This window comes from Camelus dromedarius, chromosome 21 (genome assembly GCF_036321535.1).
Source record: "Camelus dromedarius isolate mCamDro1 chromosome 21, mCamDro1.pat, whole genome shotgun sequence".
Classification (NCBI taxonomy): Eukaryota; Metazoa; Chordata; class Mammalia; order Artiodactyla; family Camelidae; genus Camelus; species Camelus dromedarius.
In genome coordinates, this window is record NC_087456.1 from 12828561 (window position 1) to 12842214 (window position 13654).

A 13654-nucleotide genomic window follows, 5' to 3' on the forward strand; every position below is an offset into this window, starting at 1 on the left:
GTAGATCCTTAGGTAGATTTTCAGGGGACAGTAGAGAGATCTGAAGCCAGAAAGCCTGCTCAGTGGCCAGGGTGATGGGGCATGCACTCACCTTGCTCAAGGATGATGGATCTACTCCAGTTTCCATGAATATTCAAAATACACATCTTGTGGCATTCACCAAATACCTAGAGGTGGCTGCCTGCCTCAGCCAAGATGCTACAGGCAGAGCTAAGATTAACAGATGGGACACCCTTCATATCACACGGGTCCCTGGGCCTTCAGAAGCTCCCCACTGTGCCCTGGACAAGCCCAACCATGCGCTTCCATTACAACAGCCTCAGGTCTCATTCACCAGACAGGGCAGGCCTGGGTCACTGTGTTCCCACTTCCCTTTGGGACAGAGGTGCTATCTTATTAACTTGCTTCATTTTTGTTTTCCTCAAGTACCAGAGAGCCAAAAGGGAGGCTTCCTCGCATAACCCCAGCTGTCCCTAGGCATCTGAGCAACACTGCATGAATCTCAGGAAAACCCCCAGAAGGCCAAATCCAAGTATTTGCAAGATGGTTGCTGCCGGAGACTGACTTTTTGTGTCCCTCCAGAATTCATGTTAAATCCTACTCTCTAATGGGATGATATGAGGAGATGGGACCTTTGGGAAGAGATTAGGTCATAAGGGTGGAGTCTTCATGATTGAGATTAGTGTCCTTATAAAAGAGGCCCTGGAGTGCTCCCTTGTCCCTTCCACAAGTGAGGACACAGTGAGGCCCTGGCCGTGTATGAACCAGGAGGTGGGTCGTCACCAGCGCTTTGATTTTGAACTTAGTGGCCTCTGGAACTGTGAGAATTCAGTGTTGTTTGTGTATAAGCCGTGCAGTCTGTGGTCTTTTTGTTAAGGGGCGGGCACGGAGCCTCTGACTGCACCGTGCACGAGTGACGGCAGGCTTCCCCTCTGAAGGCTGCCATTGGAATTTTACAGCAGATGATCCTCTTCCTCTCTGGACAAAACGCAGCTGAAATCCAGGGAAGTCTTAAATTTCGGCTCCCTGTAGCCAAATGTCCTCAAAGCACCTTCGCCACCCTAAACCTGGCAGGAAGGACCATTGTCTGGGGCCACACTGCTGCCAGTGGATCCTTTAGGCCCAGTGTGTTCCTTTCCCTGGAGGCTCCCCTGGTCTTGGTCATTTTGTTTCTAATTCTCCTCATGCTCCCCCTTCTCTGGCGTCCCCTCTCCAGGGGCTAGATTAGAAAAATGAATGAACCTGAAATTCAAGGGACTTCCCTGAAAGGCAAGAGTTTGAAGCATCAGGAGAGTTAAACTTTTTGATCATAAGGATGTCTGGGACTTGTCTATGATGAACAATTAAGTCCATGTTCTTTTATAAAACAGAAATAGACTCACAGACATAGAAAACAAACGTATGGTTACCAAAGGGGAAAGTGGGGGAGGGATAAATTAGGAGTTTGGGATTAGCAGATGCAAACTACTATGTATAAAACAGACAAGTTCCTACTGTACAGCACAGGGAACAATATTCAATGTCTGGTAATAACCTAGAATGGAAAAGAATCTGAAAAAGAATATACATGTATATGTATGTGTATATATATATATTTTATACATATATAATATATATATATATATAACTGAATCACTTTGCTATGCCTGAAACTAACACAATATTGTGAGTCAACTATACGTCAACTTTTAAAAACCCATGCTTTTCCTGCTATTAAAAAAATAAAAGAAAGGAAAGGAAAAGAAAAAGACAAGACTTGGATTAAGAGACTCTGGATATAATTTCTAGTCCTGACACTTACTCATTGTATCATCTTATGCAAGTTACCTAACATTTTAAACCTGGAAATAAAATAGTACCTATCTCATAGGGTTAGTATAATAGACAGTTATATTCTCAGGGGTTACTCAGCCCCCCTTTTTTTCCACATGGAAATAATTTCAAACTTACGGAAAAGTGGCAAGAATAAGAATAGTGCAAAAACTGTCCATATATGCTTTACCCAGATTTATCTACCCTTAACATTTTACCTTATTTCCTTTATTATTTTCTCTCTGTATATACACACACACACACTCACAAACACACGCACAGAGGTTTCTCTTCTGAATCATTTGAGAGTAAGTCGCAGATATAATGGCCCTTACCCCTACACCCCTCAATGTATATTTGCTATGAATAAGAATCAGGATATTCCCTTACACAACCACAGCAGGTTAACTTCCATAAAGTGAACACAGACACAATACTTTTATCTAACTGAACATCTAGGTTCCGATTTTTCCAATTAACCCAATAATATCATTTACCCCATTTTTCCCCAGTAGGCCAAGATCTAGTTTATGATCAGATACCGTATTTAGTCATCGTGTCTTTTTAGTCTTCCTTAATCTGGAATATTTACACAGATTTTCATCGTCTCTTATCGCACTGACAGATTTTAAAATACAGGTTTTTTTTTTAATAGTACTCTTCTTATTTTATACTGGTCTGCTGTTTCTTCATGATTAAATTCATGGTATGGATTCTCAGCTAGAATATTGTCCTCTGGACATCGTATCTGGAGATAACCTCAAATGAGTCACTGGGTGTACTAGTGAAAGGGTCTACCTTCACCCCTTGGTTCCTGGATTCATTCTTTTTAACTGTTGGGGATTAGGACCATATGTTGGTCATTAGTTCAGTGTCCTACAGCCTGGAGGACTGTGCCACAACTCTGCAGAATGCCTTCCCCTAGCTTTGCCTTAACTGAGTTTCAACAGGCTTTTCCATTGTACTATCAGGTCAGCTTATTTTGGGTGTAGGAACAGTGTGGTAAGAACAGTCATGAGCCCATTGTTGCCCCCTCTTTCACCAAAAAGTGGGTCTCTTGTTCTTTGGAAATATTGTACAGGTAACATGTCAGTGGATAAGATATTCTGGAAATTCTCAGTTAGTGGTATGGGCTGAAGTCCTGTGGACAAGGGACGCAAACCCATATATGGTGTTTACAGTGTGGTAAAGTCAAGTCACTGCCCCCTCCAAGGTGGAAGCTCCAATATAAATTTACCTGTCACCAGGTGGCTATCTGGCTCCCCTGAGGGATGGTGTTATATTGAGTGTCAGTCTTTGCTGTTGGCCAGCTGGGCTCACTCAGCAATGCCAATAGCTTGGGGCCAAATCTGGTTTAGATTTGGAAATGAAGTGAGGGGCTACAGTTTTTCACTGACGTTGGCCTTCTGCTCTCTATTCTGATTATACAAACCAAGCAACAATCTAAGTGGCTACTCATCTATCTTACCCCTGGTAGGGTTACTATCGGTATTAGTTTGACTGAGATGGTTCTAGTGTATACCTGTTTTCCTCATGTAATCATTACTGTCACCCTTTTCATGCTTAAACATGGCTCAATTTAGACAGCAAATTCTATGAATACCCTTCCCCTAGGACCACCATTATCCAAGCACCAGGTGTCCCTGCAGACAAAGTCACCCTGATCCCCTCTCCTCCTTGCTGTCCATTGTGGTAATGTCCACCTTGTCCTTTATAATTAAGTCCTCCCACCTAGGCTTTGCAATTCTGTGATTTTTATCATCCCGACTAAGCAGCTTTCCCCCCACCAACTACCCTGGACGACAAGGCTAGCCATGACCACGTGCTCAAAAAGCCTCCTCTACTAGTACACTCTTTATTACTTAAGAGAAAGGGGTGTCCTCTGGGCTGGCCTGGGGAACTAGTCTGGTGGTGGGTTCTTGAACCATAATAATAAATGCTTCTACCACTCTCTCCTTCCTGAGTCTTCTGACCCCTTCCTCAACACTACACATGGAGGCTGGCTTTCTCCACTTTGCTTACTATAGGCCATTGTTGAGACCAGGCTTCAAAGAGCCATCCCAGTAAGCTATCAGGACAAGCTCCAGGCATCCTTGCAAAAGCATTAAATCTTGAGTTCTGCGTGAGTATCCCCGAATCAGTGAATGCTCCTAACTGAGCTTCCTGCTTCACCCGCAGCCCCCAATATAACATCTTCAAGATCCACTCCCACACACATTTCTGCAGTTCCTGCCAGTACACGTTAGCCAAGTCCCGCAATATCTTTGGCTGGTATGCTTTTTCTCCCTGGAACAGGACTTTTTCTTCTCGGTGTGGGCGGTGCTACGACTTGACTCTGGGTTTTGGTGGAGGCAGTAAGCAGTGGGGCCAGGTCTTGAGGAAAACAAGCCATGGAGAAGGGGACCTTGTTCAGGCATGAACATTCAGAGGATTTGAAGTGTCAAGATGCTCACCCACTGAGACATCCCTATCGCAGGTCTCAGGGTCCCATGCTTTCCCTCTCAGGGCTCTGCTTTGATGCCTATCAAGGCCATGTATTTAGTCGTTTTTGCAGTTCTGCGACCCTGTGACCAGATCCTGGGACCCTGTGATCAGATCCTGGGCTTGATTTTAAGAGTCTATCCTACGGCTTCAGGAAATAGGATTCTCTGGCTTTCAGAGCATCCCATGAGTTGGTAACTCACTGCTCTGAGCCTGTCATTTTCTGTTTCCAAGGTCTCTGTTCACTGTTTATATCATTGTTTCCAAACTGATTGAGTGCCACAACTGCTTGATCTCCCAGTGTCTCGCTCTCCACCCAACTCACCCCAATTCTACAAGTGAGAGTTGTGGTGCTGTCGCATGTCGGAGTTACTAGCATCCCTCTTATCACCAGCAAAGAACTCCATCGATTTCAGACGGCTAGTAAATACAACCCCCAAATCCTTCTCGAGGACTTTCCTTTGTAGAACCACTTGTGGAACCAGTTGTCTTAGCTCAGTTTCTCTAGAAAACAATCTGAAGCAAAGATTAAATCTGATTGAGAAGGCAGCAAGAGTGAGGGAAAAGGCAAATTAGACCAGGATGAGATGTAGTGCAAGGTGGCGTATTATCATGCAGGTCAGTGCTTCCTGACCCGCTGCAAAGTGCCCTGGCCACTTCCTCAGTAGGTGTAGCTGCTCAGCCATGCAGGACATCTCCAGACAGTCTGTGTTAGAAAGTCACGATGGGGAACAGTCCACAGGAGGCAGGAAGGAAAGAGAATTCATTTACCCAGGCCCCTCCCATCTCCTGCTTCTCATTGGTCAGAATGCTTCCCATGGGAATTAATTCCCTTGGACTCTCCTCTGATGGCTGCTTAGAAGCCACATCCTGTGTGCAGTATGGCATTTCATCTGATCCAGAAGTGGTGGAAGACTCAGAAGCCCTGGACACGTGGCCAGCTCGCCTGGCTGTGCAGCAGCAGCCAAGAGGGACCCGTCTGGACAAGTGCCTGTTAGTCCCAGGTGGCTGAACTGCACAGATTTGGTTGGCTGTGGAGGTTGCTGTGGAGCCAAGAGAAATGTAAGTTCTAGCCAATGTGATTAGGCTCATAAGATGTGTCTGATACACCCATTAATAGGCTATTAACATCAACAGGTAAGGGGGAGGGTGTAGCTCAGTGGTAGAGTGCATGCCTAGCATGCACAAGGTCCTGGGTTCAATCCCTATTACCTCCATTTAAATAAATAAATAAATAAATAAATAAATAAATAAATAAATAAATAAATAAATAAATACATACACCTAATTAACCCCCCCCCCCCAAATCAACAGCGTTGGCGCTAGAAGTATGGTAATGAGGTTAGGGTTTTTTATTATTTATCTTTGAGACCCAAGCAACCGGCACTTTAATGAGATACTACTTGAACCCAGCTTTTCTTTTTCCAAACCTTCCCACTACACATCTCTGCTCTACCAGCTGTTATGCCAATGAATGGACATGACCATGATCTCAGAGGTGGAGCAGCTGGTCCTCACATGTTCCTGTTTTAAGTTGCATGTTGGCCCTGTCCCACTGTGTGCACATATGGCTACGTCACTCTTACTAAACACCTGAACTTTCAAAACCCATAATCTGTCTGGCCTGGGTTCACCTGAGTGTCACGTACAACACAAAATACACAAGGAAGTGAAGGATGGAGTTGGCTGGTCCACCCAACTAGCACAACTCTCAAAAGCAGAAGAATTCTGAACAAAAGGGCCCTCCTGCCTTGCAGTCCTTGCACTGGAACAGTGCAGCTCACTTCAGAAAACTTCTTACCTCCTCTTTGGAAAAGCAGCCGAATCTCACAGCTCTCTTCATATATCATGTCGCTGGGCTCCCCACTGCACCCCACTCCCTAGGGAAAGGAGAACAGATCATTGGAATACTGGAAATGAACAACAAAAGCATTTCCCTCAACTGTCAGGGAGTCCTGAGGTGCCCAGGGCGGGAAGATGAACGGATAATCTCTCGGGTCCCTAGGATTTTGATTCAGGTAAAGCAGGAGCCAGATCCTGGTTTGAGAGGGAAATTGCAGTTGTTTGGATTTGGCTTGAGTGGGGACATTAGGAATTGATGCCAAGGGCGGTGACACTTGCCAGACATTCTTCGACCTTCACCAACTGGTCTGATCACTTGAGCTTTGAGAGCTCAGTTTTCTCCCGAGGGATTGTTAAGCCATATTCTCATCCTCTGCACACAGATCTTCATCCTGAAATCTTAGTCTCCTGGACTTGAAACTCCAAGAAACGAGGAGAAAGGGACAGATTTGAGAGATGAATGAGAAAAGAAGGGAAGAAGGATGCTCAAGATGAGAAAACAGATCACCTTCTGAGGCATGTTTTCTCCTAATCAGGAAATGAAAACTGAAGTTATTGTATTCTGAGAGGATAATTTTCTTTCAAGTTCCTAATTTTTTTTTCAGGTGTGCTTGTTCCACTTGAATTATTCAGGTAATTTCCTGAACTGGCCCATTTCCTTTGCCTATCTGGACCTAAGTTCTTATTCTCATTATTGACTCTAGAAAGTCCTGGGCATGGGCTCTGTCTGTACCAGTGCTGGACTGGTCCAGAATCCAGGTCTCCTCACCCAAATCCAGGCTCTCAGCTGCACTTCCTCACTGGCCTCTGACCACGCCCTCCTATTAAAGAGAAATTCCAGTTCCATTACAAGCAATGTGCAGGGTTAAGCATCCAGAAACAGATCTGTCATCAATGGTCTTTGATGATTGCATTCTTAATTCCAGGTTAACTTCACATTGCTATTATAGCCATTTCACCCTCTCAAAGCTGGCATACTGGCCTGGAGTTTAAAGAGAAAGGATATTATGACCAGGTTTCTAAGTGTCCACTAGAGAGGAAGTCAGAGGATCACAGAACCTTGGAGCCAGAACTGACCTTGGGCGGGGGGGGGGGGGGGGGGGGGTCCTGTTCTCCTCTCTCTCTTTTTTTCTTTTCTTTTCTTTTTTTTAAATTGAAGTATTACTCTCTTCCTTTCCAAAAGAGAAGCTAAGGCCCAGAATGGCAAGTGGCTTGTCCTGTATCACACAGCTCAGCCAAGTTGCAAACCTGGACTCAGCCAGCCCTCAGGTCTGTAGTCTGGTGCTGTCCCCCACTCATCTTGCTCTCCTCTTTCTTTAAATTAAAAAAAAAAAAAAAGATGCCTTTAAAGAAAAAGTGTTTCAGTGGAGAGTGTGGGAGGGGCTCCACTTCACCATGGCTCTGAAGCATCTCTCCACCTCCTCCTCTAACTCAACAGTTGTGACAGAACAGTCTGGAAGTGGCTGACCTCCCGGGTTTTAGCGTCACATATCAACTTGGGTTAAAAGGGACTCTACTAATCGTAACCAGTGTCAGAGTGTATATATGCCTGTGTCCCCTTGTTAGTTTTGGGAAATTTGTTATGTCGGATAAAAAAAATTAATACTGCATCTTCACGTGAACAGCCCTGCCTGCACCAACCATCACTCCCTGGTAGCGGCAGGTGACTGTGTCCAGCCTTCCTCAGGGAATGCTGTCCTAAGATAAGCCCTCCTCTACCTCAGGGACACTTCTTGGGTGGCTTTACTTCTTCTCTGCTTCCCACAGCTGCAACCCCTCACAGTGCTACGACCCGTGGGGAAACTCGGTCTCAAGTCCCAGGGACAAACGCTCCAGCCCCGCGGGGTTCCCAGGACACTACAGCGATCGGATTTCGCGTGGCCGCCCAGCTCCCCCTACTCCTCTCCCCTCCCGCCCGGGAATCCTCAGAACCAATCAGAGCGTCGCGGCGCTCCGGCTTGTAGAGTCCCGCGCCCGGGACCCGCCCCTCTTTGTTGCGGTGGCCAATGGACGCATTCGGAACATCGGCGGCTGCCCGGGTGACTCGGTTATATGTCACAGAATAACATTCGAGAATGGGACATGGAATAAGGCGACGGCCGCAGCAGCCCCAGCAGCCCCAGCCCCAGGCCCAGCAGCCCCCGCCACCCCCGCCGTCCCCAGAGGCTCCGCAGCAATGAGGCCGACTGTCCCGAGGTAGGGTCCAGGAGCTGCCCTTCCCTCGCCGCGCCCACAGCTAGTCCCCTCCGGGTGCCTGGCGCTGGAACTCGGGGAAGGGGGCGGGTGGAGCCACAGCCACTGGCGCCAGGGGGCCGGGGCCGCCCCTCGTCCACCGGGCTCCGAGAGGGCTTCCTGGAAGAAACGCGACAGCCTCTGCAAGCCGAGGCTGCCGCTGCGTCCTCGCGCGCCAGCCCCGGGCGCTCACGTGCCGGCACGTTCTTGGCTCGGCTCGGCGCTCGGCCACATCTGGTGACCAAGGAACGCGTGGAGCCGTGCGGGGACCTTCTGTTCCTTCCCGCTGCACAAGCTGTATTTTTTCTCCCTACCCAGTCCATTACGCTGCCTCCAAGCTCCTTGTATTTCCCTCCCGCAGTTTAGGTGGGTGTGAAGCTTTGTGGCAAAATTCAAGTCGCTTTTCTAGGTAATTGCAGGGCAGGAAGCTCGTATGCAATGCCCTGGCGGTGTGGGGTGGGGGTTGTCCGCGCACGGGTTGGGTGGGCAGAGACGTGGGGACACTCTGAAGCCCCACCGCCTCGGCCACGGCCCGCGCCGCGGTTCCTCCGGGTGTCCACTTACCCGTGGTGTGTGCTGTGTCTCACTGATTTCAGGCACGGCCCGTAAGCGGAGCTCCAGCAGCCGCTCCCCCTTCGCGCGTCCTGCCGCAGCTAGAGGCATGGAGAAGGCCGCCCCAGCGGGGCGCTGATCCCCGCGCCGCGCCCACACGCACACGCCCCCCGCCGCCGCCGCCGCCTAGCGCCCCCCGCGCCGCCCTCCCCGCCTTGGCCCCACCATGACCGGCTCTGCCGCAGACACTCACCGCTGCCCCCACCCCAAAGGCGCCAAAGGCACCCGGTCCCGGAGCAGCCACGCGCGGCCAGTGAGCCTCGCCACCAGCGGGGGCTCGGAGGAGGAGGACAAAGACGGCGGGGTGCTATTTCACGTTAACAAGAGCGGCTTCCCCATCGACAGTCACACCTGGGAGCGCATGTGGATGCACGTGGCCAAGGTGCACCCTAAGGGGGGAGAAATGGTGGGCGCCATCAGGAACGCTGCCTTCTTGGCAAAGGTCAGTGGCTTCGAGGGAGGGGGGTGGGGTAGGCAGTGATGGGGCTGTTTCAGCCTGTATCTAGCAAATAGAGGCAATTTCCATTTTTCTGGTCCTGTTACAAACTCCCTTCTCATTCTTCCCGCCCACCCGCCCCCTCTCCCTTACTTAATTGAGGTATTTGTCTTGGATGCCTTAGAAATGGGGCAGGGGAGGGGGGCTTGCTGTCCTGGGACTGCGCAGTCAGCTTGTGCCAAGGTTTTGAGTCTGGAGACAAACTATTATTTACCCACCCCCATGTACCTCCTGCTTCAGCAAAAACTGTAGCCACCAGGTAGCACCAGCGATGCCAAGAATGCATAGGCCCCCAGGGGATTCCATCCTGCTTTTCCTCTTTGGAGTCCCTTGGCCCTCCCCTGTCCCCTCCTGGCACATGATTTATTAGGCTGTGAATGAATTTGCAATCAACCAGTCAGACTTAGCCTGAATCATTCCTGGACTTTTTGCCAATTTTTTTTTTTTTTTTTTTATGACAGTGACTTTCACCTCTGAAACTTGTGAAACAGTCAACTCTCTCTTTTCCCAGCTTCTCTGGGCTCCAGGAAAAAAGGAAGAGTTTTGACTATGGCTTAAAAGGGACTTTCCAGTACACATGATGAATTAGTTTCACTGGCTAGAGAAAGAGGCTCAGGAGTGAAACTCTTTTCTACCTTGGTGAGAAGCCAGTGAGCCAGCTGGGTTTGGTGGCCAAGGATAAGGTTAATAAAATGGAGGGAGGGTGATATGCAGTGGTTGCTCTATGAAATATCAGAATGCAAACTGGAGGGAGAATGCTGCAGAGCCTGGGGTTTGTGGCATGGCAGATGGCTTCCCCTGCGTGAGGACGCTGGTATGGCCGAGAAGATTCCTGGGCAGGTCTAGGAATGCCAGACCTGAGACCTAGGCCATCTGGTTGAGTCCCCAACCTGGAGCATCTGGTGACCTGAGCATCTGAGCCCTGCAGGCCAGAAAGCTCTGTGTGCCCTTGGGGGAAGTGACAGAGCCTGTAAACCTCCTGCTGCAGTCACGGTGTTTTATTACCCTGCTGGTCAAGGAAATCTTCATTATGCCCAACGAGAATCTTGCCTGCTTAGTGTCGGCTGTAATTACCCATCCTGAGTTCTCCTTGAGCACAAGAACCACCCTGGTACTGGCTTGCAGTTCTGACTTCAGAATTTGTCCTTAAGTGAGCCTTTTTAATTCAGCACCCTCAGCACCAACCCTGCTTCTGATTGTGGCTTCATCCTTCTCCTGACCTTGTGGGTGGGGACCTCTGTTCTCTATGGGAATCCGAGAATGTGAGTGTTGGTAGAGACCAGTCTCCCACCTATCAGCGAAATCCCTTCCTCTTTCTGAAGACCTTCTGGGAGTGTGGGGGGGTCATCACCTTACAGGACAGCTGGTCCTAGGGCTGGTCAGATTTGGCTATTGGGAAATTCTTTTCTTAAACTAAACAGAATTCCTCCTCCTCCTTCCTTGGTCACAAGTCACCACTGATTCTTGTGCTCAAGAACCGAAGGGCAGCTCACGTCGACTTCCTATGCTACTCACAGCTCTCTCAATTATGGAATGGTTCTTTTAGAGTAAGGAAGGGGCTTAGAGTAAAAATCAAAAGGCTGAATTCTAGTCCTGCTTGTGCTACTTTTAGATCATTCACTTAAAAATCTCCGGCCTTAGTTTTCTTATCTATAAAATGGGAGTAGACAAGATTTCATGTAAAGTTCTTTTGAACTCTTAAATCCTGTAGTGTCATGATCCATGAGTCTCTGGGTTTCCAGTGATCTGTGTGACACTAGAGGTGCACTGGACTATGAGTCCTCAGAACTGTGACGTTCTGTCATTCTACATCTTCCTTTAATAATCATCCTTGTCCACAGGTGGTTCCTTTCACCTTTTCTTATGTGTCACAGTTCCCAGATCAACTCACTTTTCTTGTCCTCTGTCTAGCATAATTGCTAGTTTGTCATCAGCCAGTCCCCTAAAACAAGCACAATATGAAACACAATATTCTAAATGCTATCTCAGCAGCTTAGAACATAAATGACTACTTCCTGAGACCTATACTTGATACTATTGTTATTGTGGCTGAATGCTAGGTTCTTTAAAAAAGCATTCCTTTTTTTTTTTTTTTGTATAGTAGCTACATCATATTGTACTTTTCATAGTCACCCAAAGGTCACATGGGAACTCCTGCCAAGCTAGGACAACCCCAACCTGAATGTGGGCATTGGCTTTTTGAACTTAAATAGTTAATATTTCTCTCTTATATTGCATCATAGTGGTTGGCTCTCCATCCTCAACCCCATCACAGCATCCTGTCTCTCCCTGGTACCCACATGTCCCCAAACCCTGACCCCTATGCAGGCCCTGGGAAGGGAACAGCTTTGAAAGCTCCTGTTTCCAGGAGCCACTCCTCTCTGACTCCAGGGCTATTCCTGCACTCAGCGTGACAGACTTCTTCCTCTGGGCCAAGTCCTTTTCTCCTTTAATCAAATCAGTGTTGTACTGAGGAATTTGTGTAGAGGAGGGGTGATGGGGGTAGTGGTGGAAGGGTTGGAGAGTTTCAGGGAGATTTTTTTTTTTTTTTTTTTGGCAATTGAATGTGGACTAAGAAGCAAAAGAAGTGGGCAGGGGAAGGTGTCAAGGCCTAAGAGGAGGACTGAATGACACTTCATTTGACTTCAGGACATTCTGTTAGCAGCCGTAGTAAGTTCTGCCCAAAGGTCCAGGTGCCCTCACTGGGGAAACAGCGGTAGGTTTCATTTACTCTGAGATCCTCCTTCTCTAAATTTGTGAGTGCAGGGCTCTCCCCTGGTGGTTACTGGGTCTGCAGTTAACAGCTGACTAGGGGAAGGCCATGGTTTTGTGGGGATAGTGCAAGAAAGAGCACGAGTCAGCTGGAGGATAGCAGAGGTCGGGAAGGGAGGGGAAGGAGGGTGGCTGGCCCAGAAAAAACGGCTGGGTGGAACAGGAAGCAGCACCTCCCGCTTCTTGACTGGCTGGAGCCCGGCTCCCCTAGGGCAGACTGCCGGCCGGATCCAGCAGGAAACACCAAGCAGTTTCTCGCAGATGCCACATTTTTGTGCCTTGTTCTCATGTTGATCCCAAATTGGGAAATAATTCACATTTAGAGGGCTCAGCTTTGCCTGAGTGAAGAAGTGTGAGGGCTGTGGGGTGAGACTTTGCTGTAGTCAGGGCTCCACTCCTGCCCTCTGCTGGCTCACCTGGGCAGCTGACTTCTTCCCCTGCCCTGCATCCCGCTGGACCTCCAGATCAGGCCACCACCAAGAGATTCCTGGGTGCCCCTGATTCGGGAGCCTGGGACCCATCCTGGGCTCCTGAGTGATGTTCAGGTTGCCAGAGAAGATTCTTCTGCCTTGTACCTGCACCGTGTATAGTACATTTCCAGAGAGGGGATGGCACAAGGCTTTGCTTTCTCCTTGTCCTTTTTTTTTTTTTTTAAATTTTATTGAGTTATAGTCAGTTTACAATGTTGTGTCAATTTCCAGTGTAGAGCACAATTTTTCAGTTACACACGAACATATATATATTCATTGTCGCATACTTTTTCACTGTGAGCTACTTTTTAAAAAAAGTTTTATTTGAAGTATAGTTGGTTTACAATGTTGTATTAATTTCTGGTGTACAGCGTAGTAATTTTGTGATACATATATATTCCTTTTTATATTATTTTTCATTAAGGGCTATTACAAGGTATTGAATATAGTTCCCTGTGCTCCACAGTAGGACCTTGCTGTTTGTCTATCCTTGTATTTTCTTTTTCTTTTTAATTTTTTAAATTGAAGTATAGTCAGTTTACAATGTTGTGTTAATTTCTGGTGTACAGCACAGTGATTTTGTTATATATGCATATATATATATTCCTTTTTATCTTCTTTTTTTTATTAAGGGCTATTACAAGGTATTGAATATGGTCCACAGTAGGAGTTTGCTGTTTATCTATCCTTGTACTTTCTTGTTAAAGCTTCCTGGCACCTGGGGCTCTTGCTACCTCCTTGGCTCCTTTCCTGGCTTCTCCCTTCTCTCCACATGGTGATCCATAGTGTTGATACACGCTAGTGTCTGTCCACATCCCTTCCTGCATTCTTCTGACAGGTCATTGTGTTTGGCGTGAATGGAGGCAAAGAGAGCCTGTCCACAGCAGCTTGCCTGTGGTTTGGTTCATTTTTCTTCTTGAACAACCATCTTTCTGTT

General features: G+C 47.8%; 1 protein-coding gene across 1 annotated transcript in view; it reads left to right on the forward strand.

The window, feature by feature from the left end:
- The first annotated feature begins 8208 nt into the window (after positions 1-8208).
- VASH2 (vasohibin 2) overlaps positions 8209-13654 on the forward strand; it is a 33506-nt gene continuing 28060 nt past the window's right edge. Inside the window, exons 1-2 of the mRNA XM_064477178.1 lie at positions 8209-8331; positions 8964-9421. Coding sequence (XP_064333248.1) covers positions 9146-9421 — 276 coding nt within the window. The 5' untranslated portion in view covers positions 8209-8331; positions 8964-9145. The remainder of the gene's footprint in view (positions 8332-8963; positions 9422-13654) is intronic.